Source organism: Penicillium diatomitis (assembly GCF_028827545.1).
Source record: "Penicillium diatomitis strain IBT 30728 chromosome Unknown utg000017l_segment0_segment0, whole genome shotgun sequence".
NCBI lineage: Eukaryota > Fungi > Ascomycota > Eurotiomycetes > Eurotiales > Aspergillaceae > Penicillium > Penicillium diatomitis.
In genome coordinates this window covers 222,176-249,790 of record NW_026623190.1, presented here as the reverse complement: position 1 = coordinate 249,790, position 27,615 = coordinate 222,176, and the positions used below count along the sequence as shown (strand labels likewise).

Here is a 27,615-nt window from a genome sequence, read left to right as displayed (position 1 = left end):
GATCTTTAGATTCTTCAAGCCAGTGAAGTAAGTATCACCAAAGAAAACCCAATGGCACGAAATCCGCTCATCTAGTGAATAGATCGCTCTGTGCAATTACAGTGTTTGTCCCAAATCAGATGGTCTGCTCCAGAGCTTGCATGACCATGGCCTTGTCCTGGTTCTGGGTTAAAGATTGCGCAGACATGACAAGCCAGCAATTGTCTCTATGCTGATAAGTATATGAACCAAGGCTATCCCAGCTCCAAGCCCCTATACTATGGTCCTCCAGAGCAATTTGTTTGCCTCCAATCCGCCGTCAGGAGTCAGGTGATTTGTGCAACAAATGGAAGCTCTGATGTCTTTCTCCAATGACCCCATCGAGTTTCTCCACTATCATTGTATCATACTCGGGGAATGACCAGAGCTACGTATCTGGCCTTCTATGGATCTGGAATGTCCTTGCAAATGGGGCACAATGATTGACAGCATCTTCTCATGAGGAATTTGCAAGAACAAGTCAGAAGAAGAGTCTACAACTCAGGGCAGCTTTGAGGACCACCAGATGCGACAGTCTCTCACAGTCACGGTCGCTCGAAATCACGTGATCCAAGACTTGTCAGGTTTGCTCCTTCCGAGGCGGTATCGAGACTCCGGGCGGTGAGAGCGCGTGATGGCCTGGCCCAGTCACTTTAGGATTATCTTTTTTTTGGAATGAAGCGGTTGCTTTTGTACCTTCTTCTCTCAACCTCGCCTCTGTTTCTTGGGATCATCGACTTTGTCATTCCTTTACCTAAGCTCCAGTCGCTATTCCATCGGCTTAAATCTGTACTCGATCCTCTGCCTCATCCTTTTGTATCGAGCTTCAAGACCTCGTTTCTCTTCGTCCCGTCAGTCCGTGTTCGTCATGTCTGCCCATGACAACGCGGACTCTCAGGATCCTGAGCCATCCGTCAAGATGGAATCGCGCTTTGCCAACGGGCGCGATCCAAGCTCCCACATCAACGGTCCTCTCGTCCTTCCTCCCCAGTCACCTTCATCACAACAGAAACACGAATCGCCCGTGGACGCCAACTCACCCATCCACGACCCCGAGACGCCACTGAGCTCTGACTTGATGCTAGTCAAGCGCGAGCACAATATGAAGCCAGAAACCGTAGGCGGCGACATCGTCGTCAAAGAGCAGCCAGGTCAACCACCCAAACTGGCCCGCAGCTCATCACAAAAAGTTGTGCCGCGACCTCCACGGCTGTTCTCGCATTTGCCGGATAGCACAAAGGATGCGCTGGCTACGTTCGAGCAGATCGAGGCCTGCTGGTATGCCAACAAGAACATGGGCTACACCGAGCATGCGATGGAGTGCGATTGTGCGGAAGAGTGGGGTATGTGTCCTGTCATTCTTTGGTCTCGGTCTTTCCTTCTCCAAATTTTACAATCGCGTGTTTCTGAAGTTGCGCGGGTCATTTTATTTGTCTGGCCAGTTTTCGTTGCATTGTTCTCCCTCCCAGTCAAGGAAGAGGACAGCTTGCCCTAGCGGCGTGGCAATAAAGGACTTTGACGTGCGCCGAATGGACTCGAGGCGAACAGAATCCCACCCCCCCCTCGTCGATCACGCCAATACAACCCTCGTTCCTTACCCTTCGCATTGTTTGTAGGGTTTGTTTCGCGTGGCGGAGTTGCTGACAACATTTATTTCTCTTGAATCATAGACGCCGAAGCTGGTTTGAATCAAGCGTGTGGCGAGGACTCCGATTGTATCAATCGTGCGACCAAAATCGAGTGTGTGGGGGACTGTGACTGTGGACCAGATTGTCGCAACCAACGATTCCAGAAGAGGGAATACGCTCCCGTCGCAGTCATCAAAACGGAGAAGAAGGGATTCGGCCTTCGAGCAGAAGCCGATCTTGATGCACACCAGCTCATCTTTGAATATGTGGGCGAAGTGGTCGGTGAATCGCAGTTCCGACGTCGGATGAAGCAGTACGATGAAGAAGGCATCAAGCACTTCTATTTCATGTCTCTGAACCGGAATGAATTCGTCGACGCGACGAGACGAGGCAACCTGGGTCGTTTCTGTAATCACTCATGCAATCCCAATTGTTATGTTGACAAATGGGTGGTTGGTGAGAAATTCCGCATGGGTATTTTTGCACAGCGATCGATCCGGGCCGGCGAGGAACTTGTCTTTGACTACAATGTCGATCGTTATGGTACGGAACCGCAGCCCTGCTACTGTGGGGAGCCCAACTGCGAAGGTTTTATCGGAGGTCGGACTCAGACTGAACAAGCGACCAAACTGTCTAATGCAACCATTGAAGCGTTGGGCATCGATGATGCAGATGGCTGGGATACTGCTGTCACTCGGCGACCCCGAAAGAAGAAGAGCGGCGAGCGTGATGAAGAGTATGTGGACAGTGTGGAGCCCAAGTCCCTGGAGGAAGACGCTGTGACCAAGGTGATGGCGGCACTCATGCAGTGCAAGGAGAAATGGATTGCTGTCAAGCTGTTGAGTCGTCTTCAACGTTGCGCGGATGAACGTGTCCGCAATCGTGTCATTAAGATGCACGGCTACCAGATCTTGAATTCACAATTGGCTATGTGGAAGGAGGACGCCAATGTGCTTATGCAAATTTTGGACATTCTCGACCAATTCCCCCGTTTGACTCGCAACAAGATCGTCGATTCAAAAATCGAGACCAACATCCAGCCTTTGACAACGCACGAAGACGAACGGGTGGCGGACAAAGCTGCGGCTTTGTTGGCGAGCTGGGCAAATCTGGAGGTTGCATACCGAATTCCACGAATGAAGCGGGGTGACCAACAGGTCAAGCCCACTGTGAACCAATTCGAGCGTCGTGAATCCGGGAGAGAGCAACAACCACGACCGGTCAGCCGATCTCCACCTCCTGTGATACCTACTGGACCAGCAGCCCGAGGCCATGGCCCTGGTCCGCATCGCCGCGACCGCCACATGCACCATCATGGCGGATTTGGTCCAGGCGGTGGTGGCCGGCCACGCCGAGACCGTCGCAATGATCCTCGCAATCGACAACCTTTGCCTGAGGGATGGTTCATTGCGGAGGCTGAAGGAGGACGGGTCTACTATTACTCGGCGGCTGGGGAGACGACATGGACACGGCCCACGGTTCCACCGCCCTCAGCCACCGCACCGGCCACAGCAGTACGCAACCAGGCGTTGCAGAGCATCATTGATGGAATTGTGAATTCCCAGGATAAGACGCCAACCGAGCGAAAGACCTCAACTCCAGGCACGCCCCAGGCTTCGTCAGACCCAGTAGACAAGAAAAAGAAAGATGGAGACTGGTGGAAGAAGCTATCTTTGGAGAAGCAAAAGAAGCTTTACGAGAACACGGTAAGCACTCGAAGACACAAGCGAAAGAGACCGACCCTAAGCTGAGTAGGACTAACGATGATCTCTTTTCTGGTCAGCTGCATCCTACAATCAAGCATGTTGTGGACCAGTACAAGCACAAGCTTCCCAAAGAGGATTTGAAGCGATTTGCGAAAGAGGTTAGTCAATTACATCCAAGGAACTCATCTACTTGTTCTGACACTGGTTCTAGACCGCCAAGAAGCTTGTTGAAGGTGACTACAAACATGAGCGCGTCACCGACCCGACCAAGATCAGCGACAAGCATCAGAAGACAGTCAAATCATACTGCAAGACGTTCTTTGAGAAAGCAGCCGCCAAGCACAAGGAACGCGAAGCCCGCAAGGCTCAGAAGGAAGCCTCGACGGTAGAGTCAAAGCCGGATGCCACGCCAGCCGGGGATCAGGATGTGGAGATGATCGACGCGGAGCAGCAAGGGCCCACAATCACTGGTGCAAATACCAGAAATGGGTCTTTGACTTCGATGGATGAAGACATCAACATGTCCGGGGTGAAGCGCAAGCGTGATGGTGAAGCAAGCACGCCACTTGTGGACGACCATGATGCTTCTGACCCCGAGGCTTCTCCTTCGAAGCGCCAGAAGTCTACGCCTCCTCCGCCGCCGCCGCCGCCGCCTCCTCCAGCGGATGCTCCTTCTGACGTCGAAGACCATGATACATAGACTATGTCTTCTGCGCGAGGGGTGATTGCTTTTTGACATGACCGCTGATGCCGAGAGTAGCGTGAGGGTAACGTGAAAGCAACGTGGAAGTAACGTGCAGGTGACGTGGGGACGAGAGATGTCCTGCGTATCCGGCAGTAGTCGATGTCTCTGGGCAGTTCTTCTCTGCTGGCCAATCCTTGTTATTGCAAGATCTGTTGTGAACACCAACAGATGACCAAGCATGATCCGGTTGATTGCCCTACCGAACGTCAATTCGCGATGTTTTCGTCAATGGTATTATTGTTCCACGTTCTTATGAGCCCCGGCGGCCAACAATATGGCGGTTTCGTGTCTCGACTGCATCTGGTTTCCTGGCTCAAAAGTTCTTCTTGCAGCGTTGCTCGTCTTTTTGGTTCTTTGGCAACAATGCCCTGCTCGGTGCTTCGATCACCTTGTTCTTCCATCTTTCAGCGCATCTTTTTTCAGCGGTTTCCTTTTCCCCCTTCTATCCCTTTCCCTTGCTCCTGTCCTTTGCTCCTGTTTCTCGTTCTTTTTTTTCAACACTTCATATGGGGACATACACCCTCCTCAACTCTTTTTTTTCTTATATTCATATGCGTTTAGTGATCAGGTACAATATCCCACCTTCTCATATTGCCTGATTCTATATTTTCTGCATGTCATGGTCATTGCCTCGGTGGGATTCCTTGTGCAGCCGATGATCCATTGATTGTAAGTCGATGTTTTCTTTCCTTTTTCCTGTCATTTTATTTCTCCAGCTACCAAGTTTGCGAGTATACCCCCTGATCATAGTTGCAATTAAGGAGTTTTGAGATGATGAGCCTGTCATATTTTCGACGAAATCGATGTCTTGCTGTGGGTGATTGTGTGGTTGAATGGGCATGTTTGGCGAGACGCATGGAAGTCTGTTCATATAGTTTGGAAATCTGAATGGCATAGTCCTGAGTCCTGACACTTCACATTCGGGAATTGCGCTTCTTCGTACAGTGTACACCATATACTCGGCACCTTCTGAAATCACCCGGTATCTGGAGGACACCTTGTGTATTACTCATCTGCTTGCTAATGATGGCCCCCGGTCAAACTCGGTATCTATCACAGAATACCTATCAGAGGCAGATAGTGCAGGAAGGCTGCAACTTCCCACGAGGAAAGGAGGTACCACAATTGACCCTTATGCCTCTCATACAGACCGTACTCCAAGTCTGATCTTCGCAGGCACGTGGGTACAGTGTTGAGTGTACAGTGTACACATTGCACTGCAGCATGTGGGTATGGACGGCGAGTCATGTCCACTGCATTCTTAGATGATAGATCAGTGTTCTTTTTTTTTCTTTCTTTAAAAACCCGCCCTTTTCCTCGTAAATACCTGGGTAGGCAAGATGGTGTAAGCTGTAGATTGGGGTGAGTTGCGGTTGGTGGATCTGGGCAGTGGGTGGTCGGTCATGACTCGGACGAGAGTCGAGGCCTTTTTGTCTATTGTGTACTTTGCACCGAAGGATCTTGTCTTGATCTTGTGTATCCATTGTTATAGTCCTTTTATGATTCTTGCAATGGAGATATTGTTGTCATGATCATGGAGTAAACAGGCCCCTTTCATCTTTCTTTCTTTTTTCTTTTTTTGGGATTCGCGTTTCAAAACTCATGATATTGAACGACCATGCTGCGAGGCTGCGATGCTGCGATAGTGTCCATTCCCGAAATATCCCAACAGGTCTAGTAGAAACTCTCCACGATACTCTCCTTGTTCACACCAGCGCCAGAACCACCGGGAGCCATCTCTCCCAGACGGAAGACGCTCTCGACCACACTCAACTCCGTCGCCGTTGTGTCCAGACCCGTCACGGCCAACCAGTCGTTTACGACCATGCCGGCGCCGACCACGGGGGAGCCACGGTTGACGGAACCAGCCACCAGGGGCACCTGCAGGAGGGAGGAGAGTTCATCTTGGTCGCGGATGGAGGTCTTGGGGTGGACGAGACCGCCTTGGTTGGAGAGGGCCATGTACGAGCCTGTGAGGACGTTGTCGGCGACTGTTTGGCGGAAGACTTCGACGCCGAGGACGTCGGCGATGCTGAGGGGGTTGTCAGTTGGGGTTCAATGAAGGTTGACAAGGGCGGGTCAAGGACATTGTTCATCTTTCCAGTGACAAGAAGAAAAAAAGAAAAAAAAAATGGCAAGTGTCTCTAGGGCAAGCAAAGAAAAAAAAAAACCTACATCTCTTCCGTTTCTCTCTCCAAGTCCGGATGCACCAAGGCAACATGATCATTACAACAAATGACATTTCCCAGAGCACTCAATCGCTCCTCTATACGTTGAATCTTGACCGCATCGGGCAGTGTGTTTCGCAAATGCTGCAATTCCTGATCGGTCGTTGTGGTCGGCACCAGCAGACCATTCTTGTTACCGACGGTCAGACGGCCGACAATGCGGGTTCCGGCGATCGTCGCGTGGCAGATGGGGATGACATCTTGCAGTTCGGATTCGAAGACGGAGTAGAAGTTTTCCGAGGCGCCGACGGCGACGATGGCGTAGGAGTTGGTGAGACGGGCGAAGACACCGACTCTAGATGGTTCAGGGAAGAGAAGAGGTTAGCATATGATTATGCGGTCGACTTTTCTTTTCCTGGGGGTTTTTTTTCTTCTGGGTTTTCTCCTTCTCTTGGCTGATAAGGGCCGCAATTTTTGTCGGTCGTGACTCGTTTCAATTCTGGAGATTATTTCGAAAGATAGGGTTTTTTTTTCCCTTTCTTCTTTGTCTCTTCTCTTCTTGGCTTTGGGATATCGTCTTGTTGCAGTCGCATATTTAAACTCGCTTCCCAATTCTGGACATGGTGGAGGCGGTGGAAGCGTCAAGATTTCGGCCCTCACGAGGGGTTGAATGCGCCAGAAGCCAATTTGTCGCAGCGCTGAACTTGACCGACGGACGACGGGGGGAGGGGAGAATGCAAAGATTCACTGGGATGTGCTTACTCGTTGGAGTTTTCAAATTGGGCGCGAACAGCCATGATGTGCGAGAGGTTGATCGTCGGGTTTGTCGAGAGGGGTATCGTGGGGAGGGGAGAGGAAGAAAAGGTGTGGACGGTTGCCGGTTGTGGTCTGCAAGCAAAAAGTTCCGCAGGAAAAAAGCTCGGATGCGGTGGAGACGGGAGGTGAGGAAGAAGAGCCACGAGCGACGGAGAGAAAGGTCGTTGTTGCTAGTTAAAAGTATGAAGGAAGAAAGAGAAGATCGTTGGAATTATAAATTAGTATTGAAGATTCTTTGAATCTTTTTGGTCTTCTAGTCAGCTATGGGAACTGGACTTGGGTGGATTATAAAGTGTCGAAGTTAGGAAATTTTTCCAATTGTTTGACTCACGCAAGGTCCTGGTACTACGAACCCATCGTTGATTGACGAGCAAGGATTTCCGTTCTCTCACGCTACAATAGACATGACCTCCCAAGGTCCGCAGCACCAAATCGTCTACTTTTCGCCTCCCTCGTCAAAGCCGAAAAGCCCAGCTCTTTCCAATGGCGAAGCCCAAACGGTAGTCGATACGATCGTCCAATCAGGGGCTCTGGACAGAAACGATCCGCAGACCCCACTAACACGCAGACTGTACTCGCTACCTACGCTTAATGTGTATCAAACCCCATGGACAAAGTACTAGGTACAAACTCCGTCAACTGACTCATTCTGCCTCATCTTGACGGGGGCGCGTCGAGTCGAATCATCCGCCTCGGCGAGTCAGTGGAGCTTTTGAGTCAACTAAGCTGTGCTGTGCATGATGAACAAACAGTAAACGAAAGGTTTCAAATCAGTGGCGCAGCAGCCTTCACGTGAGAAGAGAAATGACAGAACCTTGAAATTGATCGATAGGCTGAATCACGTCTGCGAGAATGTGCTTAAGGATACAGGCTTGGAAAAGAACTACGATCTTAGTCTGAACTGAACTTAAGATTCCATCCTTAGCTACGCTATGATGGGTGACCAGTATAACTCAATATTCAACCTCTCTCGAATCATAACGTGTCCAGTATTTTCACTTATTTTCTTCCTCATGCGCAGCCCTGTAGAAATGCCAAAGTACAACTTGCACTTCCTCGACTTCATGGATCCCTCACTCAAACGGCTCTCCTAACCCTCATGGAAAGACTAAGTTGCTCCGGGAGGTCTGCCTGTTGCTTGAATGAATGAGCACAGATTCAAGTATAAGAATCAGACGAGAAAGCTGCAGTCCAGTACTGACCGTTTACATTCGAATACATTGCTATTTCTTAGTACTTGATAGAAAGGTATGATGATTCCGATGTCCATAAGAATGCTGTTCATTGCGAGTGAATGCTTTCGCCCTTCCGTTGTGGCTTCTACTTTACATCATCAGGGGCGCTGTTGACCCTGTAAGGTTGAATTCTGGATGGTCAAGACAGGGCATCAATCTCCGATTAGCTGGAGCTACTTACTTGGTCTACTACCTAGACGTATTCTCGAGAGCATTAATCACGCCGAGTGAGTAATTGTGCATTGAACAATTATCGACATGAAAAATCTGAAATGCAGACCAGACCACAGCTCTAGGCAACCCTGGACGAGATGGTCACGCTGTACAGGACAACCTTACAATGACCCTGTCAAAGACACAAATTGGTCCACAAACACAGTCAAGGCCCCGCAACACAATAGTCTACAAGAAAACAAGGAACCCCAAAACCACACAGCTTCAAAATTCAAATCAATGTCGGGCCCCGAGGCAACATCCGGATAAAGTGACATTTGTAGATCACCGGGAAGAAACGCCGTCGCTGAACAAACACCAAATACAACAAGATGGGGACTCAGAAAAAGAAAACACAAAGGTGAACCTCTCCAAGATCGAAGCTTGGCATTGCGATGAAGATGCATCAGGCAACCAAATCAGAAAAAAGTCAGGCAAAATGGCAGCGACGGTATCGTACATGGGTATGAGTATTCAAAAAGGACAAAATTCAATCAGTCAAGACTTGGAAAGTCGAGGAAAATCCGCAGAACAAACAAGAACGGTAGATTTTTGGGGGAGCCCGGTAAAATGTCGGGGCGGCGTTCAAAAGTAGAGTCGGTCGTGAGAGTTGATAATCGAAGGGGTTGTTGTGGAAGCATGAGTTTCGAGACCGGTTTGTCTTCAGTCTACTCAGGCAGATGACAAAAGAAGAGGGGGAAGGATGCGGGCGTTGCTCCCTCCTCAGCAACCAACTCTTATTCTTCTTGAATATTCTGAGAGTTGCCAGCTCCCATGAACTTGATTCCGATCTTTTTCTGAAAAAAGGGGAGGGGAAGTGCGTGTGTGTATGTGGCGACGCGTAGGTCATTCTTTTTCATGACCGCCATCAATATCGCCGCTGCGGAGGAGGATAGTATAAAGAAGGTGGTGGTCCTTGGTGTGGAGAAGGGCCACCGTGAGAGCCTGCATTGCCGGGACCAGGACTTGGGCCAGGGCCATGGGGGTGTGAATGTGGATGTGGATGGCCGTGGGGATGACCTGCGTGACTTGCATGGCTATGGGTGGGCTGTTGCCCAGCTTGCGGAGGGGGACCTGGATGCCATTGTGGCATAGGCAGACGGGCGAAATGCGAACCAGGAGGAGGAGGTAATTGAGGGGGACCCGCCATGGCGAAAGGATTGGGCAAGCTGATTCCCATGGGCGACTGAGCAGGGAGTAAACGGCGCGGCTGTTGGGTTGGTGTAGGTCGAGGGAGGATAAATGATCGAGGATCAGTCGGGCCGTGAACTATGCTCGCAGGTGACTGATGCGCCTGATGAGCCTGAGGTGGTTGAGGCTGGGGAATCGGAGGGGGAGGGGGTGCTGCTTGGTGAACAGCCACCACATTCAATCCAGCTGGCGTCGGGACGGAGGGCGGGTGAGGGAGCAGAGCGCGGTGAACCCCACTCGGGATGTGTTGTGGTTCACCACGCACAAGACGGAACGGAGGCGCGTGCGCACCGGACAGCGCGGTATCGGCCAGCATGGCGAGTGCCGTAGGAGGCAAGTCGCAGGCACCATCATAACCCATACTGGCCGGACCAGGCCCGTCGGATTGATCCTCCAAGGTCCGCGCAGCTTGGAGAAGTGACTCCAGTCGTTGCTTGACTGAGTCGTCAGCGGGATCCTTGGAGGTGTCGAGGGCTTGCATTTGCGGATTCAAGTCCTCGCCGACTCGGGCCTTCGTCACGAAGTCCTCCCATTCCTCCTTGCCTCGCTCGTAGGCCGCCGCGCCCTCGGGGACGCGAACTGGTTCGGCAACGAAGCCGCGTTCCTCTTGTCGTGTGCCCGCTTTGCCAATGCGGTAGAGGTAACGTGGCTCTTCGACTTCTGCGTCCGAACCATCGGTCTGAATGAAGTAGATGTCAGCTTTGCTGCTACAAGAAGTGGTTGGTGCCGTAAAATCTGAGCGTTTGTTTGGAAATGAACTCGCCTCCGTGTGCTCGTCGTCCTCGGCGGCCCGGCGACCCGTCACCAACTCCATGTACTTCCCCCGGACGGCGTAGAACATCTCCTCCTTGATGTTCTCAATCTGTGCCTATCAACGTGAAGCAAAGTAAGTCAGTCAAAGCATGCCACGGAACAGAAAGTCACGAGAGAACGCAAATACATACCTTGGCCCGTTGCTCAACGATGAAGATGTCACCGGCGAGCACCCGTTTGGTCTGCGCAACCTGTAGATCGTAAAGGTTGCGGCATCGAGTCATGGCCTTTCGCTCGAGACCGGCCAGATCTCGCATCACCTGATCATGCTCGACGCAGTCTTTGTGCACGTTCTTGTCGCGCGCAAGCTTCTGCATCGAGCGTTCAGCCAGCACATTCAAGGCCAGCTGTTGCGCCTGTCCCACTTTCTTGAACAGGGCAGCTAACTCTTCCGCGCGATCTTTGATCGGCTGAGTGGCCGGGATCGGTGATGGAGTCCGGCGACGGCCCTCGCTGTCCCAGATCTCATCTTCGATGCGCTTCCCCCACGTCGTACGGCCGCTGTAGCCGAGGCTCGCCCACGACCTCGTCCTCGTCCACCTCGGGAGCGCACGCCCACACCAGCTCCACGCGTCGATGGCGCGGCAGCACCGCCACGCCCACCACGTCCACCACGGGCCCGTCCACGCCCTCGCCCTCGCCCACGACCACCGCGACCCCGGCTGGATGGCTCAGCACCCTCCGTTGGTGCTTGCGACCCGAGCTCATCTGCCTCGGCAGGGGATTCATCCTCTACAGCCGTCTGGACATCCAGCATTTCCGTATCCGGCAGGGGATCCGTGACCGTCCCATTTGACTGGGGGAGGCTGTCAATCACGGGGCTGGCATCGGTGTCGAGAGTCCCCGTAAGCTCGTCTCCCTCGAGCTTGGGTTTCTTGGGGCCAGGAATCCCCGCGGACTCGAACTCCTCAGGTTCATCCTTCATCTGGGAGGATTTTCGCTTGCGCGAAAGGCGGGGGGAGGACGGAGGAACAGGGCTCCCAGAAGCGGACTGGGCGGCTGTGTCTGGCACGCCCGAAGTCTCGAGAAGGGAAGTCTTCAGAGACGTAGGAAGAGGGTTGTCGATGCCCGTGGAGGCGGCAGCGGCGGCAGGAAGGTCTGAAGAAGCCTCCGGAATGACGACCGGGGCAAGAGGGGGGGAAGGAAGGCGGGCCTCTGATTGTTGCGCAGCAGCCGACCGATGAGTGGTGAACTTGATGCGAAGTCGGGGCTGCTGCTGCTCCTGGACAGCAGGACGGGGGGAAGAAGGCGCATCCTCGTCGTCCGTGGCGTCGGCGTCCGCATCGCCTTCGCTGCTGGTGGCTCGGGTAGCCTCAGTCGTCGTCTTGCTGGGACTAGCTTCATCCGCAGCTGACTCTCCTGTTGACTTTAGGCGGGCGGATTGACGGGTCGTCCGCGAGGACCCAGGAGCTGGGGCAGGACGCTTGGAGCGTTCGCCACGGGGGGTTTCTGGCTCTGCGGCGAGGACATCGGCGGCGCTGGATGCGTCAGCAGGGTCCGAATCGGCCTGCGAAGCGGATGCAGAGTCCGACTTCTGCAAGGCAGGGAGTTTGAATCGGACAATGAGGGAGCGCTTAGGCGCCGTCCCCTCTGGCTGCTCGCCTTGAGCGTCGGCGGCGACATAATGCCCTTGGCCACGAGTAGCCCAACGGCCTCTGCCTCGGCCGCGACCGCGAGCGCGAGGTGCATGTGAAGTGACTAAGACAGATGATTAGCAAGGGTAAGTGACGTGAAGGTGAGGATGGGGTGAGGTGAGGTGGTGCAACGTGAGCGACAGGGAATGGTTAAGAGGCAGGTGTCGTAAAGATAGGTGAAATGATGAAGACGGGGAGGTGATGTCAAGTTGTATAGCATCATGGTGGAGAGATTGCGGTAAGAATTTAGATGACCTACCGGACGCAGTCGCATTCCGCGCCGCTCGCGTCGCAGGGTTGGCGTTGGCCGCCGCAGCACCACTCTTCCCACGTCGACCGACCATTTCGAAAGTTGTCTGTGAGGAGAGTCCATTAGTCTTGTCTGCCGCATGACGAGCCTGGATAGCAAGGGTGGAGACGTGGAGGTCACCAATTACGAGGGGAGAAGAGAAAAACAAGTCATCCGATGAAGCCATGGACATGAAAACATGGGATCGAGGTGAGTAAATCAGAAGATAAGTATGAGACAACGCGACCAGATCGAGCATCCGACAGTAGGCGTAGAAAGAACGGACCAAGATCTGCAATGAAAATCGAGTCGATTCGAGCCGCGAGTCGGTTCGAGTCGAGTCTCATGTCACAGTGTGCATGGGCATGCGCGACCCGATCTCATTACCGCCAGGCACAGCCAAGAGCGACAGTGAAAATTGCGCAATGATGGTGATTCTGCCGGGAGAGTAAACGATGAAAACAAGGACGAGGGAAGCCGCAAGCTGTAGTGATGGTGGTGGTGATGGCAGTGGTAATTCAAACTGAGAGACAAGACGGTCGAGGTTGGGATAAAGCTGGGGAAGGAGAGCATGCGATCAAGCAACCAAGATGGAGAAAGCTAGCAAATCCTCCAGGCTTTCCAGCCAAAATGGAATTGGGGACGGGGGCAGTTCGAGGGACGCAGGGCTGCGGTGGTGGCTCAAAATGACCCACAGTTGCAGTACGCCGATGCACGTCTTTTCCCTTTGTACGCTTCAATGGCAACGAGCGAGAACAACAACGGGGACTTGTAGTTGAAGACGCTCAAGGGGGGAACGGGAAGGGTAAAACAGGTGATGCCAATCAATCCGACGGCAGCCATCGTGAGAGAGGAAGAACAATAGAACCCAGATCAACACAGCAGAACCCACGCACAGAAGCACGCAAGAACATGCGCGTAATTACTGAACATGATAACAAGCATCGCAAGGGCACAGTGTAGATCGGGATAGAAAGCAGAAACTCAAGTGAACTGAACTTACCGGTGGTGGTCGAGATGGGGACAAGTGATGGAAGGGAAAGAAAGAGTCGTCTGGTGAAGATCGACTCTGGGCAGCCTCTCAGCTCCCGTCGGGCCTGGTGGGCCTCTCTCTCTCTCTCTTTCTCTTTCTCTCTGCAGGTGGGCAGAGCTTACTCTTAGTGTGTAGTGGGCCGTGGGCTCACCAGTTGCCCGCTCGGGGAGCCGCGTCCGTCGGTCCGGTGTCAACTCAAATGGAGGACTGAGTCTGGGACGACCTCGAACAGACACGCCGTGAGAAAAGAGAGCGAGGAAGAAAAGCCAAGGAGAACGACGACGAGAGGTGAGAGAGAGGGAGAAGGAGCAAAAGGGGGGGAGGAGAAAAAAAACAGGGGAGAGAGGAGGAGAGGAAAGGAAGAGGTGAGAGAAGGGTGTCCAACAACAAGTGAAAGTGAGTGGTGGACGAAGCCGAGAGAACGTCAAGAGGTGCCAGAAAGTGAAGTTTGGAGGACCAACGAAGAAGAGAGTGAGATGTTTCTTCGTAGATTTTGCTTCGAAAGGCGACGTCGTGAAGACAAAAAGAAGAAAAAGAAGAGAAGGAAAAGCTCGTAGGAGGCAGGAGGGCAGATTAAATGGTGATGGTGGTAGATGAGATGAACGAGGCACACACCACGAGCGTCACGCTGGTGACTGAGAACTAGAGGCAGCCAGGGCACACAACACGTCGTGGAGGACAAGCACACGAGGCTAAACCGATTCAGATGCAAAACATCAACATCAACACAATCATCGACAGTAACAGGCAGCGAGGGTACCCCACGCTTCAACCCTTCGCAAGAGGCAACACTGACTGAGGAACAAACAATATCTAAAGCTAGAGTAGAAGGTGAGTATGCGGCACCCCGTGTCTCCAGCGGATGTCCCGAAGCGGAATCAAGACCACGTGTGGTCCAGTGACTCGGATCAGATGACGAGAGTTCTTGAAGATACACGATTCGTCTCTGCGTTGAAATATTGTGAGATCAACGGGTCAATCTGTTGTAGTTGGAAGATCCGCGTCTTCAAATGCCAGCGGAACGGGTAGATTGGGGGGAAAGAAATTCAAAATCTAAAATTTGTAGACTGGCTGACCCACTTTCTTCCGACGGTTGCGGCAGCATTCTTCGGTCACTATAGAAGATCGGAGGTAAATACTGTAAATATCCAGAGGTATACCTGGGACAGATCCTTTATTCAACATGATCCGTGGGAGATTGTGAGACTGTCAGTGTAAATGTGTATGCTCTACGAATTCTAAACATCTTCTGTAACCGTTTGGTGGTCTGTCTACCTACCTTCTTTGACACGTTCATACTCACCAGCGGCTATCGTATCCCTTGTCCGGCTGCTACTGGCTGGAGACTAGCAGAACGGTTCTCGGATCGCCTCGGATATGCAGACCAGCTTGAGGTCGATGTAGGAAACAGCAGATCCCGAGAATATTCGTCCACTGAATGAAATACACAAGAGTGGAAGAATACAGCAAGACGCCCTGATGACGTGGATTCATGAACAGACATTACATTGGTGACAGAGAGTCTCCGGTATCGAAGGAAAGACTGTGCAAGTAGATATGGGCTATACAACAAGAGAGATTCGCTAAGGAGGGAACCGTACAACACACGCCAAGACACATAGAGAGATCGGGAGAAAAGAGGGGGAGGAGACGGAAATACAGTCGAGAAAAAAAGAAATGAACGCCGTCCCGGTCCAGGTATACATCAATCATCAGTGCACAATGCCCCAGCATGAAGCCCAAAATTTGCGCATTCTTTCGAATACGAGAGAAGCGAGTCTCCACACAGAGGAAGAATACCTTCAAATTCGATTTTCCTCGGTCAATTCTGCCAGGTCGCCCTTCTTCTCATATCGGGTTACACTGTTCCTGACATACCCTGCGCGACCCATTGCCATCCAGGTGCCAGGATCCGGTAAGGACACGGAATCAGCGCTCTGGTGCCACTCCTCATCTCGTCGCGAGGCACGCAGCTCTCGGGCAGATCGCATTCGCATCAGAGTCTTCTGAGTGATAGTACGACCAGCGGAAGGAGATGCTTTCACGATACTACCAGGGAGCGGGGTGGGACTGGGGCCGGGGCTCGTCGAGCGGAACAGTGGATGGATGTTGTACTCCCTATGACGAGGTCGTGAGGTAGGACTCAAATTGTTATGTGTTGCCGGGAAAGTGGGTGACGGCATGGGCGAGCAGGGCAGCGATACGCAGCTGGTTCCTTGGAGAGACTTTCGACCGCAGTAAAAGGCGTACGTCTCTGGAAGATTTGGGGTTGATTCTGATCCTGGAAGGGTGGTGTTGGGGCTTGTGACGGTAGATGAAGTGGATGATGACTGGTGGACGAGTGCGTCCAGGGAGAGGTGAATGTTGGGTGGAGCCTTGATGTTGATCTTGCGACGCAGACTCGATGAGCTTCGAAGGCTAGAGTTGCGGGCTGGGAGAATGGAAGACGGCGGACGAGCATTGCTGTCGACGAACGAGTTGGACGTCGATGCTGAGGATGGTGCTGCTGCTGCTGCTGCTGGGGATAGCGGCGATGTGTGAGCTGGTGTGTGCTCCATTGTCGGGGAAGTCGCCCGTGACGGCACTGCGGACGAGCCGATATCAAAGGGCTCATACTTAGAAGGTAGACCGTTCTCTTCCGTGCAGACTGTGCCTCCAGAGAGCCGGCTGGATTGACGTGGGTATTTTCGCAGAGATGAGCGTCTAGTGTCGAACCGTGGAAACTCAGCATACGACTCGTCGCACAGCGTGGGAGACGGTGAGCAGGCACCGGCGGACCATGGGGTTTCAGGGAGTGTCTTGAGCTCTTGGAGCTCCGATCGTGGCCATTCCTGCTCAAGGAATGACTTGCGCTGTACTAGTGCAATAAGCATGGAACTAAAGTACATGCCTTGGGCGAGTACAGAGATGGTCCAGCAAATAGATCGGGCAATGAAGATGTGAGTATCCCTGGGCGAGTAAAGGAGATTATCGGAGGTAATCATGCCAGCCATGCAAATGGAGCTGATGGATAGGTACAACCCCGCGAGAGTGATGATTGTAATCTTCCACGTGTTACTGTAATGTGCTTCACAACGAGTCACTCGTTGGAGAAGGAGGCCCAGTGTCAGCAAGATAACGCATGTCAGGATACTGAGCAGAAGTGCCGCCAGTCCTGCTGTTGATGTATGAGAGTCCAATGACTGGAGCTGACTGTAGGTCAGGCCGTTCAAGATAGTGATAATGAATGAAGATAGGAGTGCGGCTCCAGCAAGACAGTCTCCGATGAGGAATGATGCCATGATGATGTGCTGATTGAGTGAAGGACTGCACGGAAAATCAAGCTGATCACAAATCTTTCAAACAAAAGATCGCGGTGTGTACGATGGCTCTTTATAGCCTTGATCTGAAGCGCAGTGATCGAGTCCAGGTAAAATATGTCAAAAACGAGTGACAAGAATGATCGAATGCAGAAGGCTTCACGTTGCTTTTGCCCGTGTGATGTTTTGAAACGAGAGACGTCCACTTTGTTCGTGGATAGAGTAGCTCGAGGCTCTCTCAAGCGTGAAGCCGAAACAGGTTCTTGTCGTGCGAGCGAAACACGACCTGCAGGAGCTGGGCAATGGACCATATTTATGATTGCTTTCGGCTTCACCTTCGCATGGGGCGGAACGGGGCGAGGGTATCTCGAAAAGCATTCCGGCAACCCAAAAGATCAATTGATCGAGCATGTTCGTCTTCTGCGGAGTCATGCAGGTCCCGTCCAACACGTCAATTTTGGGCGCTGCCGGATCGATCGACCCATTCACCCGGCATATTGGTTAAACTCTGCGGAGCATCCCTGGGATGACGGATGAATGGATTGAGCTGCTTGGCTGTGGAGATCGATCCTTGCTCTGTGATGACATTTCTCCTCGAGAAATGGATATGTCCCAAGGTCGACTGTACGACTTCTGGTATGTGTCGTCTCGGGAAATTAAGATTCTTCTAGTTCGTCTCGCCAATTCCGAATGGGCGTCTAGGGTTCCCAGGCAGATGGAAGAATCTAAGCCTCCGCGAGTCTCTCAAGCCGCCCACTAGCTTTCACACTATCTATATGATTCATCAACTTTCACCACTCCTGGGCCAGACTTTCCGATTTGGTTGGAAATTATCCAGGGTAGATCGCCCGCTCCGATCTCCGGCACGGCTGAATGTGATATGTCACCCACCCATCCATCCTCAACACTCCATTGTCGAAACCCCGGTTGATGGTCGGCTCAAGGCAAGACATTGTTTGGTCAAAGAGAGATCTTCGAAATCTGCAAAACTCTCGGTGTGAACAAGATCGTCCATTGGACCCCCCATGGCCTTGGAACTGGCCGAAGTGTCAGATTGAGTTTGATCTACTCTCCGAGGCTTTGATCTAGTCTCCGAGGCTTTATGACAGAGATGCGGATGCTGCAAAGAGATCGACAATCGTGGCTGCCAGAGGCGGCACTGAAAATGATGCTTTGGTCGCGTTGTATGAAAGCTGAATCCGCATCAATTGTCAAGCCGAACGGAGAGCTATGGCTGGACAGGAGTCAAAGGTATCGTGCATAAGCGAGTCTACCTACCAAGCCTATTGAGAACGGGCAGAGGTACCCCACCAGACACTCAAGACATGAATGGCAGAATAGGCTCGATCTCGGAGACAAAGATTTGAAATATCGACAATGGTCTCTGCTCAACCCGTGTCTGCTGACCGTGCCACTTTTTAGGAACTCTGCATCTGAAGCCACGATCGGCTGCAATTGCGCGTTCGGTGGCCTTTTTACCTCTATTGAACTGTAACTCGGCCTTTTGACTGCAGCTCACCTGCTACCATCTCTGTTTGGATGCCTTGTGCCTGAAATTAGAGCAATTCATGGAAGTCTCTCGGTGCGTACCATTCGAGGCAAATTCTACTCTCGGACTTCTCTATCAATTTTCTGCGGCAGTGAGTAGAAGAGAAACCAGTGTCAAAATCAAAGGGGGACCAACGAGTGAAACGACCAAAATCTACCAGAGATTTTGGTCGTTGTTGGGCACTTTCGAGCTGTAGAAGCGGTTGACCCTGTTGCCATGCAGAAACTAGTAGGCACCATTAGAATAGCATTTAGGGCCAAGATTCATGCCACTTTGTTCTGCAGGCTAGGTCCTTCAAGGTTGGATGTTACATTCTTTGCTGATGGTTTCATTCAATCTAGCCCTAGTGGCTGAGTGAGACAGGTAGGTCTCAGGACTAACAACAAAAGCCATTGATAAATAGCGCCGGCCAAGTAAAAGCATGAGATAGTAGATAGTTGATAGGTAGTTCACGATTTCATCTTACAAAGAAATGTGGCAATATCTAGTCTCCAGCGACTGCACATGAGCGAGAAAAGTGCCGTGCGGATGGCTGGCCTGACTCAAACCTACTTGACAGGTGGGTAATTCTTATTCACGGTTGGTCACCCAATTAGTATTCACATCGAGGGGTGATCTGTAAATTTATACCACCGACCTATATGATTAGGTATGCAGTAACCTTAATTGTTTCTATAACTCTTTTGTAGAGCTTTGTTGCGTCTAAAATCCTTGTGTATCTGTAAGTCTTCGATGCTCTTCAGGAAACTTTTTTCCTCTTCGCCTTCCAGCTTCATTGATTACTTATGCTTCATGGAAGAATATCTTCGAGTCGAACGGGTGAACGATAGCCGTCAGCACACATCGTCATTGTTGACTCTGCAACTTGCCGCTTCCAAGGCGTCGGGCGGTGGAGCAATTGCCGCCTCTATTCGTGCCTCAGGCGGTTACCATCGTCACTCCGTCGCGCCCCTCCCAGCTTCTTTCGACCTTTGAATTTTGGTCAACAATCAACTGACATCTTATCCCTATCCTCGCACTTCTCCTTCTTCAACTTCTTCACCACCTTCCACTCCTACTTTATTTCCGTTGACACCTGAGATATCTCCCATACGCGTCAAGATGAAGCTTACGTTCAAGGTCCGTTCCTCCCAGCCCTACTGGCTCCTTTCAAGATACCATGACTATCTGAGCAGAGCTGATACTCTATTTTTCAAATGATACAGGACCTCAAGCAGGCCAAATTTGTGGTCGAGATTGAGCCTTCAGCCACGGTATGTGAACCGTATCTCACACGACCATGTCGTCTTCGACACAATACACCCTGCGAAATGAAACGCCACCTAGTGCGGGGCTAACCCGTCGTCAATTTTTTTTTGCTATAACACAGGTTGGACAGCTCAAGGAAAAGGTCGCTCAAGAAAAGCCCGACTATGGCTCGGGAATGAAGATCATCTATTCTGGTAGGTGACTTGAACCTCGGGTTGAGAAGGAGGCTTGGAGGAAACGAGGATAGAGAGTGTCCTTGCATCAAAGCTTCTCTACTCTTCCAGCCAAAGAGCTCATCTCGTTGCTTAGAGCACAGACTAATCAGCTTCTTGTGATCTGTACAGGCAAGATTCTACAAGATGACAAGACTGTTGAATCTTACAACATTGAAGAGAAGGATTTCCTAGTCTGCCTGCCCGGCAAGGTACGTCAAAAATTAGCCCCCGAACACCTCTTGCCAAAAAGGCACAGGCTAGACAGCATGAAAATATTTTCTCGATGCTGATTCTGTATTTGCTTTAGCAACCCAAGGCCGCCGCTGCCTCCTCCGCTGCTCCAACTCCTTCCACCCCAGCCGCTAAGCCACAAGCCGCGACACCGGCCGCTCCTGCTCCCGCTGCTCCTGCGCCTGCTGCGCGCTCAACACCTGCTGTCCCGGCCACTCCTTCCCCAGCCGGCGGAGCGCCTGCTCAGGCAGGCGAACCTGCTGCCTTCGGTGACCCTTCGGCTCTGACCATGGGTGGTGCAGCCGAGGGTGCTATGGCGCAGATGGAGGCTATGGGATTTGAGCGCCCCATGGTGGAGCGGGCCATGCGCGCTGCGTTCTTCAACCCTGACCGCGCCATTGAATACTTGCTCAATGTAAGACTGGACACATGTCGCCATGTTTGCTCCGCGGCAAAGCAATGAATCATGTAGAAACTGACCAACTCTTCCTCTTCACAGGGAATTCCCGAGAGCGCTCAGCGTGAGCAACAACAGCGAGCCCAGGAGCAAGAGCAGGAGCAACATGAGACTCACACCGAGGCCCCTGCGGCTGCTGCAACTGGTGGTGATCGTCAGCCTTTCAACATGTTTGAAGCGGCTGCTCAGGCCAATGAGGGTGGCGGCCGCGGTGCGCGCTCTGGCGGGGCTGGTGGTGCGGCCGGAGGTGACGCTAGCCTGGACTTCCTCCGCAGCAACCCTCACTTCCAACAGCTCCGCCAGCTCGTTCAACAGCAGCCTCAGATGCTGGAGCCTATCTTGCAACAGGTGGCTGCGGGTAACCCCCACATTGCTCAGGTTATCGGTCAAAATTCCGAACAATTCCTGCAGCTTCTCGCAGAGGACCTTGGTGATGACGACGAGGCGCTGCCCCCCGGTACTCAAGCCATTTCGGTGACGGAGGAGGAACGGGACGCCATTGAGCGGGTGAGTTCTTTCTGAGCTTTCTGAAGCTTATTTGTCAACGATAGATTGACTGGACTTGTGAGATTACGAGTGATTGACTTTTCTGGGACTTCTAGTTGTGCCGACTTGGATTCTCTCGCGACACCGTCATCCAGGCCTACTTTGCCTGTGACAAGAACGAGGAGTTGGCTGCCAACTTCTTGTTCGACCAGCCGGACGAGGACGAGGACTAAAGGAGAGCCGCTACTCTCTCCTTCCGGCCCTTTGAGACTCTCTTAAGGGGCTCAACATATTCTTTTTTAACGTTTTGATGAATACCAACTATGCTGCTGTTTCTCCTCCTCAATTGAGAGACATTTCCCACTCGTCTTGATCAATCCTGTATGCTCTGTGTCCAAAATATCCCCCCTTCTATCCCTCCTCTGCGGGTCTTAAGTTTTCATGATGTTGTGACTTTGATGGAAATGATCCGGCATTGATCCTATCCGAATGAACCTAGCCTTGCACCCTTGCACTTTTGTCCCTGCAACTCTTGGCTCTTCCCATGAATTTTTCCTGGCGTGATCTGGTAATTCACATAATGATAAGCTTGAAATCCTCCTTTGCTGATTCATCCCTGTCAAATGTAGCTTTCATTCGTAGTGATGGAATCTATCCTTCAGACTAGAGCAAAACAGACTGGATGCTGGATGCAAAGAAGTGCGGTCTCAGGCTCGGAAAGTGACTGACGAAAGGATCATGGAAACACCTGCCTGGTAAATGAGTGCTGTCCGTCAATGTTTTATATTTTTGACTCCCACCTTCCAAGTAAACGTGAAAGTCAACGTCCCATTGTATCTACCGCATGATCTCAGAGACAAGACCGAACCAGATGTTGCTGAACTCCATAGCAGCAATTTCTTGACCAACCAAGTCTTTAACATGCTCTATCGATCGTAGAATCCCGTCCCCAGACACACCCTCCTCCCTGTCCGGTCATCACAAAGATCAACCTTGACGACATCAGGGCTGTTTGTCAAGCCACGGTATTGGGTTTCATATCTTATATCTTATTGCGATTGAAATCTGACATGTCTAAACACTATCCAAACCCATCCTCCGACATGATCCACGAGCTAGAAACAATATCCCTAGTAGCATGCTTCACTGCGAGCGCGCTTATAAGCATCTGACGAGAGGACCTGTATCGAATCACCTCTGCTCATCCAGCATCTGATATGGTCTTGGTTCAGTGTGATGACGCTCCGACCAGTGAAGCACGATCAGCATGGAGTGGAACTGCGGCGAGCCCTGCATTTAAGCACAACTCGGCTTTGACTTGTTCGGTATTCTTCAAGGTACCAAACGACTACTGTCTGATTCTCTGGTACATGGAGATGCTAAATTAGTAGTCACAGTGAGGTACTCGTGGCTTGAAGTCACGGACTGATCGTCTTTGACGCGAAGCTTGACGCGAATGTATCCGGGTTGGGTCGAGCCTCGAAAAAAAAAAACAAAAAAAGCTTCCTGGGAACAGAACTCGGTTTCGTACTGATTCTCAAGCCCGCATAGTTAGGGGACTGTTTGGATACACAATCCCGATCTTGACACGAAAAGTCTTCAATCGGACAACGTTTTGTCGCCACAACAGAGCAGCTGGAGATGTAGTATGGCGATCGTAGTAAGGACGTCCAAGTGGTTGATGAAGCTCGGTATCGAATTCGCACTCGGCAAAGTACAAATCATACAAATTGAGCGTTCGCCCGCAGCGCCACATAGTAAATCCGAACTGAGTCTTTTCCAATGGCAAGAATCCTGTTTTTTATGGCCGAATTTCAGGGAATGTTCAGGTCCCCTGACTTTTGTCCCGCAAGAGAGAAAACAGGTCAAGGATTGACAGAAGGCTTGGAGATGCAGCTTTCAGACAAGCACGCGCACCTCTTGGGAAAAAGATGACCTATCACCGTTTCTCTCGTCAAACAGAATGCGATCCGCTGCTTGAGAATCGCGGACTAATAGCTTCGACAATACGTCCTTCCCGAAAAGTCGTCGGGTCGGACACGCACCCTTCAGAGAGCACACCCACTCTCTCGTGAAGAAGAGAGAGAAGCGAGAAAGCCGGATGTATGGATCTGACGCTTGAACATGTTGCTCGTTTGTTATAAAGTGCATGATAGAGGGACTTCATGACCAGGGTCGTCATGCGGACTTCATGACCTGAAGTAAGCTGAGGCACATCTAGCACTCCACTGGTCTTGAATGTGAAAATAGACAGACACGGACGAGTCTAAATCGGCTGGCAGGGCTGCCATTATGCATTCAGTGCGGGTATGTCATCGGATCACCTTCTCATACCAGGGCCACCATCGTTCTGAGGTCATGCTTTTGACATCAGTCAATCTCAGGCAAATAATTGCTGTGGTAAAAACAAGAGAAGGACAGTGTGTTGCTTCGTCCGCGTTGCTGCGCTTGCAGCAGAACGAGAAAAGCTGGTCTGTCCATGGGACTTTTTCAAGCCCTTAAGAGGAGATCGGGTCTGCAACTCCATTTTGACTGGCGAATGACTTTTTCGTCTCCGTATAGCTGTCGGACAGAATCCCCAAAGCGGAGAGATTATTCGATTTTGAGCACGGCCTCTTCTTCAAAGATATTGAACCCAGACCTATATTCCTGGAGGGAGATCTGGCAATGACCGGAGAGGTGCAGAAGTCTTTCCACATCTCGTACATAAGACAACTTCAGTTCTGGATACGGAGACACCACTCCCTGCTCGACAGTGACTGACGCTGACGAGTGGAGTCAAGAATCCCTATCCCATGCGTTTAGACAACGATTCCCAGACATAGCGTTGGCGAGGCCACGAACCTCAATTTGCTGTATTTAGGGTTGTTATGAGCAAGTCATATAGTCTCAAGGGTCTTGTAAACCATAGGGTCTGTAGCACGTAGATTCGTGGAGCGAATCGTAACGAACACAAAGATCGCTGCTTGCATTCCAAGGTGTAAGACCTGTGAAGGGCGATTTGCATAACCTCATCCGTATATTATCAAGGCTTCGATGTCAGAAATGTTCGGAAAAAGGACATTCCCTTAAGAAAGTAGCGACAGCTCTCGAAAGTGACACCAAGCTCATCGACCCTTTCCCAACCCTTTCTCGGCTCAGGCAGGGACACCTCGCGGATCATGATATTGCTCAGTTCAAATATTGCTATTGCACGAGATTTAGACTTTGCGTTGAGTATATGCTGATCCATTGCAGGTTATTCGGCGGCTCTCATGACAACGTACCATAATCGGTAAGGTTGACATCACTGTCCGGTTTCACATGAACGTGTATACTCAAGGATACCACACGATCCTGCATATGGATGTGTCTGGCGCCAATGCACACGTTGAGAGTTGTTGTCCACTCCCTGGACTACTCGTATATCAAAGTCACGAAGGGGATCTTAGAAAGGAGTGGTTGAGAAGGTATTTTTAAGATCTTCTTTCAGAAGAGATGTCTTCCGGGTTGTTCCTACTGGTACTTGTCGGCTTAGGGTAAGTTGCATTTGACAAGCGGCAGACTCCCTTTGCAAACGAGACTCGACAAGGCCCTGAGCTCTGCACCTCGACTGGGTCAGCGCTCTCGATTGACAAGGGTTTTAGACGTCTTCCGCCACATGAGATGCGGAGAGCTGAGATGATCAGCGACCTCCACTGCTTGTCCACTGCAGTTGAGCGGGCCGAGCCACTGGTCACACCTCCCATATCCATTCCATCGCTGTTGGGTTGACGCATGGCCCCTGGACGGTCAGTTGACTACGAGACTCGTCTCAGGCCTGGTGGACACGGACCAACATAGCTCTCCCCAGTCTCGACATGTTCAATGGTCACAGCCTACTTTGGGCGGCTTTTTTTCGTCGTGGGTTGGAGTTCTCGGGTGTCAAAGCGATGGCCTACGAGGCACCAATGACTTCACTTATTTAGTGATGTACCTGACACTTGGAGGGTTGGAGCACTACAAGCTTTTCCCATGCTATGTCAAGGAATCGACGCTACCATGAAAATTCCACACTACTCAGTAGAACCCTTTATGGAAGCCCGGTACATCTTCGATTCTGCAACCCCCGACCCTATCCATCTAACCGTACCGGACCCATTAACCCACCCTTTCTAACCCATATGAACAAGAAGTTAATAAACCGCCAAATCCAGAAAGTAAATCCAGAATGCACCGAGTGGTATCACGTCAAAATAAGAATAAGAACACAAAAAAGAATAGTTCCCGCCTCCTTTATTTGCAAGTGCGACGGACGGACCAAACCCCCAACCCCCGTCGCCCGACGACCCGTTTCAATGTCGGGACCACTCCGTCGTCACCAAAGTCCAGATCATCCAAGTTGATATGTTTGCGGTAGCTCCACAGGCGGTAGAGTTGGAGGTCGGGCGTACGCGGAGTCCCCGTCGCAATGTACGGATCCAAAAAGGTCGCGGACGTGGGCGCGACAAGATACACGGGGGATACGGTGCCGCAAGAGGGGACCGACTCGTCGAGTCGCTGAATGAGATCCACGCCTGGAATGCCCATCAGGTCGATGGTGCGGATCGCGGGTATGGAGCTGTTATCGGCGCCGAGAAGCCAGTGAGGCGGCGAGTACGTCTTCCACCAGAATACCGAGGTCACTGGGTTGGTCTTGATGCCCTGCGCGGCGGTGTTCGTGGAGATAATGTTGCGCATGGCCAGCTGGGCGGGGACGACGCCGCCTTGGTGGTAGACACCCATGAGAAAGCCCATGGCCACGTTGAAGACGACCCACACTGCAAGAAATATGCGCGAGCGCCGGATGCGGATACAGCTGAGGATGAGAGGGACACATGGGATCAGGAAACGCGGCTCCTGGTGGGGGAAAATGGAGAGCAGAAGGGTGGCGGAGAGGGCAGACGTGGCCCGCGCATTGCGCAGCCAAGTTGGGATGGATGGCTTGCGGAAGACGGAGAAAATCATGACGATGTACGCCGGCCCAAGGAGTTGCGTGAGATTGGCCGCAAAGTGTTGGTACCGCGGATGGAGACCGTGGGTAGCCAGATTGGAGGTATCGGAGTTGTAAAGAAGGTTGTTCAATGGAGTGATGACCGGATGACGGATACTCGAGAGGAAGGACGCGGACGACCGGTAGAAGAGAGTGTCGTTGATAATCGCGAATGATGCAAAAATGGCTCCGAATCCAATGATAGCGACAAGTGAGCTTGGTCTGGTTCATATATCAGTCGGTGGGGTCTGAAGAGGTTGCATGAAGCCCCGTCCAGGAACAGGCGTCGAGATACTGACTTGCGCTTAAAGTAGGGCAATAATTGCACACCAGGCACCAGCAGAAAGGCAGGGAAAGTGATGCGATTAAACACGCCCGCCACTGTGATAAAAGAGAAGACCGCATACGAAAACCATGACGAGCGTTGCTATAGCGGGATTTCGGGTTAGCCAGACGCCCTCAATGCTCCGGTGCAACCCAAATCATTGCCCCGGCCGTCAACTCGTCTGCGACAAATCTTCTCGACGGCACGAACCTTGTTCTCCAGAAGACGGCGAATCAATACGAGGCCCCAAGCGACCAACAGGGTTTCCAGGGAGTTGGAAAAGGTGTGCGTCTGATATGTCCAGGTGACATACGACGAGGCCACAAGGACAACTGTGGCACGGCGGTGTTGCGGGGAGGGCACCAACTCATAGACAGCCCAGTCTTCAAGCACAAAACTCAGCAGGAACATCACACCACGTAAGACATAGTAGACTAGTGCTGGCGGAGGGCTCCCTCGATTTGTTTCCGAGTAAAACCATTGCATTAGGCTCATGGGAACCTCGTAAATCGGCCATAGGGGGAAGACGCTCCTGATGGGATGATCGGCGGTAAACTCCCATGGTCGCTTCGATGGGTATGCGAACACTTCGCCTGGAAGAGACAGAGTCTGTTAGTCATACGAGTGCAGCCACTTTTATATGATCCACAAAGGTGAGGTGGTGATCTCATCGGCCTCACTTGCGAGATGCTGCGGTGTTGGCACGAATCGCAACGCGTCGGTCGCAAACACTCGCCGAGGCGCGGTACAGCTCAGGGTAGCTCATGGAAAATCCACGATGCATGGCACCTAAAGGAAATCGTAATGACAGGTGCTTGACATACCGGCAAAGATCTCTGGGCCCTGGAAATTCTCATCGGGGTGTAGATAGCTTGGCGAAAACGCAAAGTAAACACGGATCACCAACAGGAGCAAATAAGTACGTCTCCACATGATTCAGGAACGGAACATGACACGCAGGCCAATCCTGGAAAGAAAGGAGATCAATAAGGCCGCAGCAGCATGGACCCGACTTGCGTTGCAAGAAGCAAACTAATTCCACGACGCCTTCAAAAAAAAAAAGGAGGATGTCGCGATGATCGACGCGTAGAAGCTGACGATGATATCACTGGCGCGACCGGACGGCAGAATAATGCTTATCGCCAACAGCAGCCAGGGCGGACCAGACAGTAAATCTGACGATAATCAGGAGGCGGACCGGCTCACTAGGGAGCAACCTCTGGAATTAGCAGATCGACTCTGTCGTATTGTCACGGAGGATGTGGAAATGATAAGTAGATAGATTCCTCGCCCGCATGCTCCAGGCTCATTTTCAAAAATGGGCTG

The 27,615-nt window shown here is 51.7% G+C and overlaps 7 protein-coding genes across 7 annotated transcripts; 3 read left to right on the top strand and 4 right to left on the bottom strand.

The window, feature by feature from the left end:
* Nucleotides 1-886: 886 nt before the first annotated feature.
* Nucleotides 887-4,052, top strand: set2 (SET and WW domain protein; the record flags this gene model as incomplete). The annotated part of the gene is made up of 4 exons (XM_056939033.1): nucleotides 887-1,361; nucleotides 1,689-3,352; nucleotides 3,430-3,510; nucleotides 3,564-4,052. 4 exons carry the CDS (start codon nucleotides 887-889, stop codon nucleotides 4,050-4,052), a joined length of 2,709 nt encoding a protein of 902 aa, XP_056785755.1.
* Nucleotides 4,053-5,771: 1,719 nt separating this feature from the next.
* N7539_009437 (translation initiation factor 6) lies at nucleotides 5,772-7,062 on the bottom strand (the record flags this gene model as incomplete). Its single annotated transcript, XM_056939032.1, has 3 exons — nucleotides 5,772-6,129; nucleotides 6,273-6,620; nucleotides 7,028-7,062. The coding sequence occupies 3 exons, from the start codon at nucleotides 7,060-7,062 to the stop codon at nucleotides 5,772-5,774; spliced, it is 741 nt and encodes a 246-aa protein (XP_056785754.1).
* Nucleotides 7,063-9,397: 2,335 nt separating this feature from the next.
* N7539_009436 (uncharacterized protein) lies at nucleotides 9,398-12,511 on the bottom strand (the record flags this gene model as incomplete). Its single annotated transcript, XM_056939031.1, has 4 exons — nucleotides 9,398-10,588; nucleotides 10,665-10,943; nucleotides 11,030-12,231; nucleotides 12,427-12,511. The coding sequence occupies 4 exons, from the start codon at nucleotides 12,509-12,511 to the stop codon at nucleotides 9,398-9,400; spliced, it is 2,757 nt and encodes a 918-aa protein (XP_056785753.1).
* Nucleotides 12,512-15,291: 2,780 nt separating this feature from the next.
* Nucleotides 15,292-16,770, bottom strand: N7539_009435 (uncharacterized protein; the record flags this gene model as incomplete). The annotated part of the gene is made up of 1 exon (XM_056939030.1): nucleotides 15,292-16,770. One exon carries the CDS (start codon nucleotides 16,768-16,770, stop codon nucleotides 15,292-15,294), a length of 1,479 nt encoding a protein of 492 aa, XP_056785752.1.
* Nucleotides 16,771-18,978: 2,208 nt separating this feature from the next.
* On the top strand, nucleotides 18,979-19,312 carry N7539_009434 (uncharacterized protein; the record flags this gene model as incomplete). Its single annotated transcript, XM_056939029.1, has 2 exons — nucleotides 18,979-18,986; nucleotides 19,108-19,312. 2 exons carry the CDS (start codon nucleotides 18,979-18,981, stop codon nucleotides 19,310-19,312), a joined length of 213 nt encoding a protein of 70 aa, XP_056785751.1.
* Nucleotides 19,313-19,438: 126 nt separating this feature from the next.
* Nucleotides 19,439-21,207, top strand: N7539_009433 (putative UV excision repair protein (RadW); the record flags this gene model as incomplete). Its single annotated transcript, XM_056939028.1, has 7 exons — nucleotides 19,439-19,456; nucleotides 19,543-19,590; nucleotides 19,707-19,779; nucleotides 19,930-20,009; nucleotides 20,108-20,446; nucleotides 20,531-20,995; nucleotides 21,091-21,207. The coding sequence occupies 7 exons, from the start codon at nucleotides 19,439-19,441 to the stop codon at nucleotides 21,205-21,207; spliced, it is 1,140 nt and encodes a 379-aa protein (XP_056785750.1).
* A 4,021-nt stretch (nucleotides 21,208-25,228) lies between these two features.
* Nucleotides 25,229-27,222, bottom strand: smp3 (glycosylphosphatidylinositol-alpha 1,2 mannosyltransferase smp3; the record flags this gene model as incomplete). The annotated part of the gene is made up of 4 exons (XM_056939027.1): nucleotides 25,229-26,186; nucleotides 26,264-26,391; nucleotides 26,500-26,882; nucleotides 27,114-27,222. 4 exons carry the CDS (start codon nucleotides 27,220-27,222, stop codon nucleotides 25,229-25,231), a joined length of 1,578 nt encoding a protein of 525 aa, XP_056785749.1.
* Nucleotides 27,223-27,615: the final 393 nt, after the last annotated feature.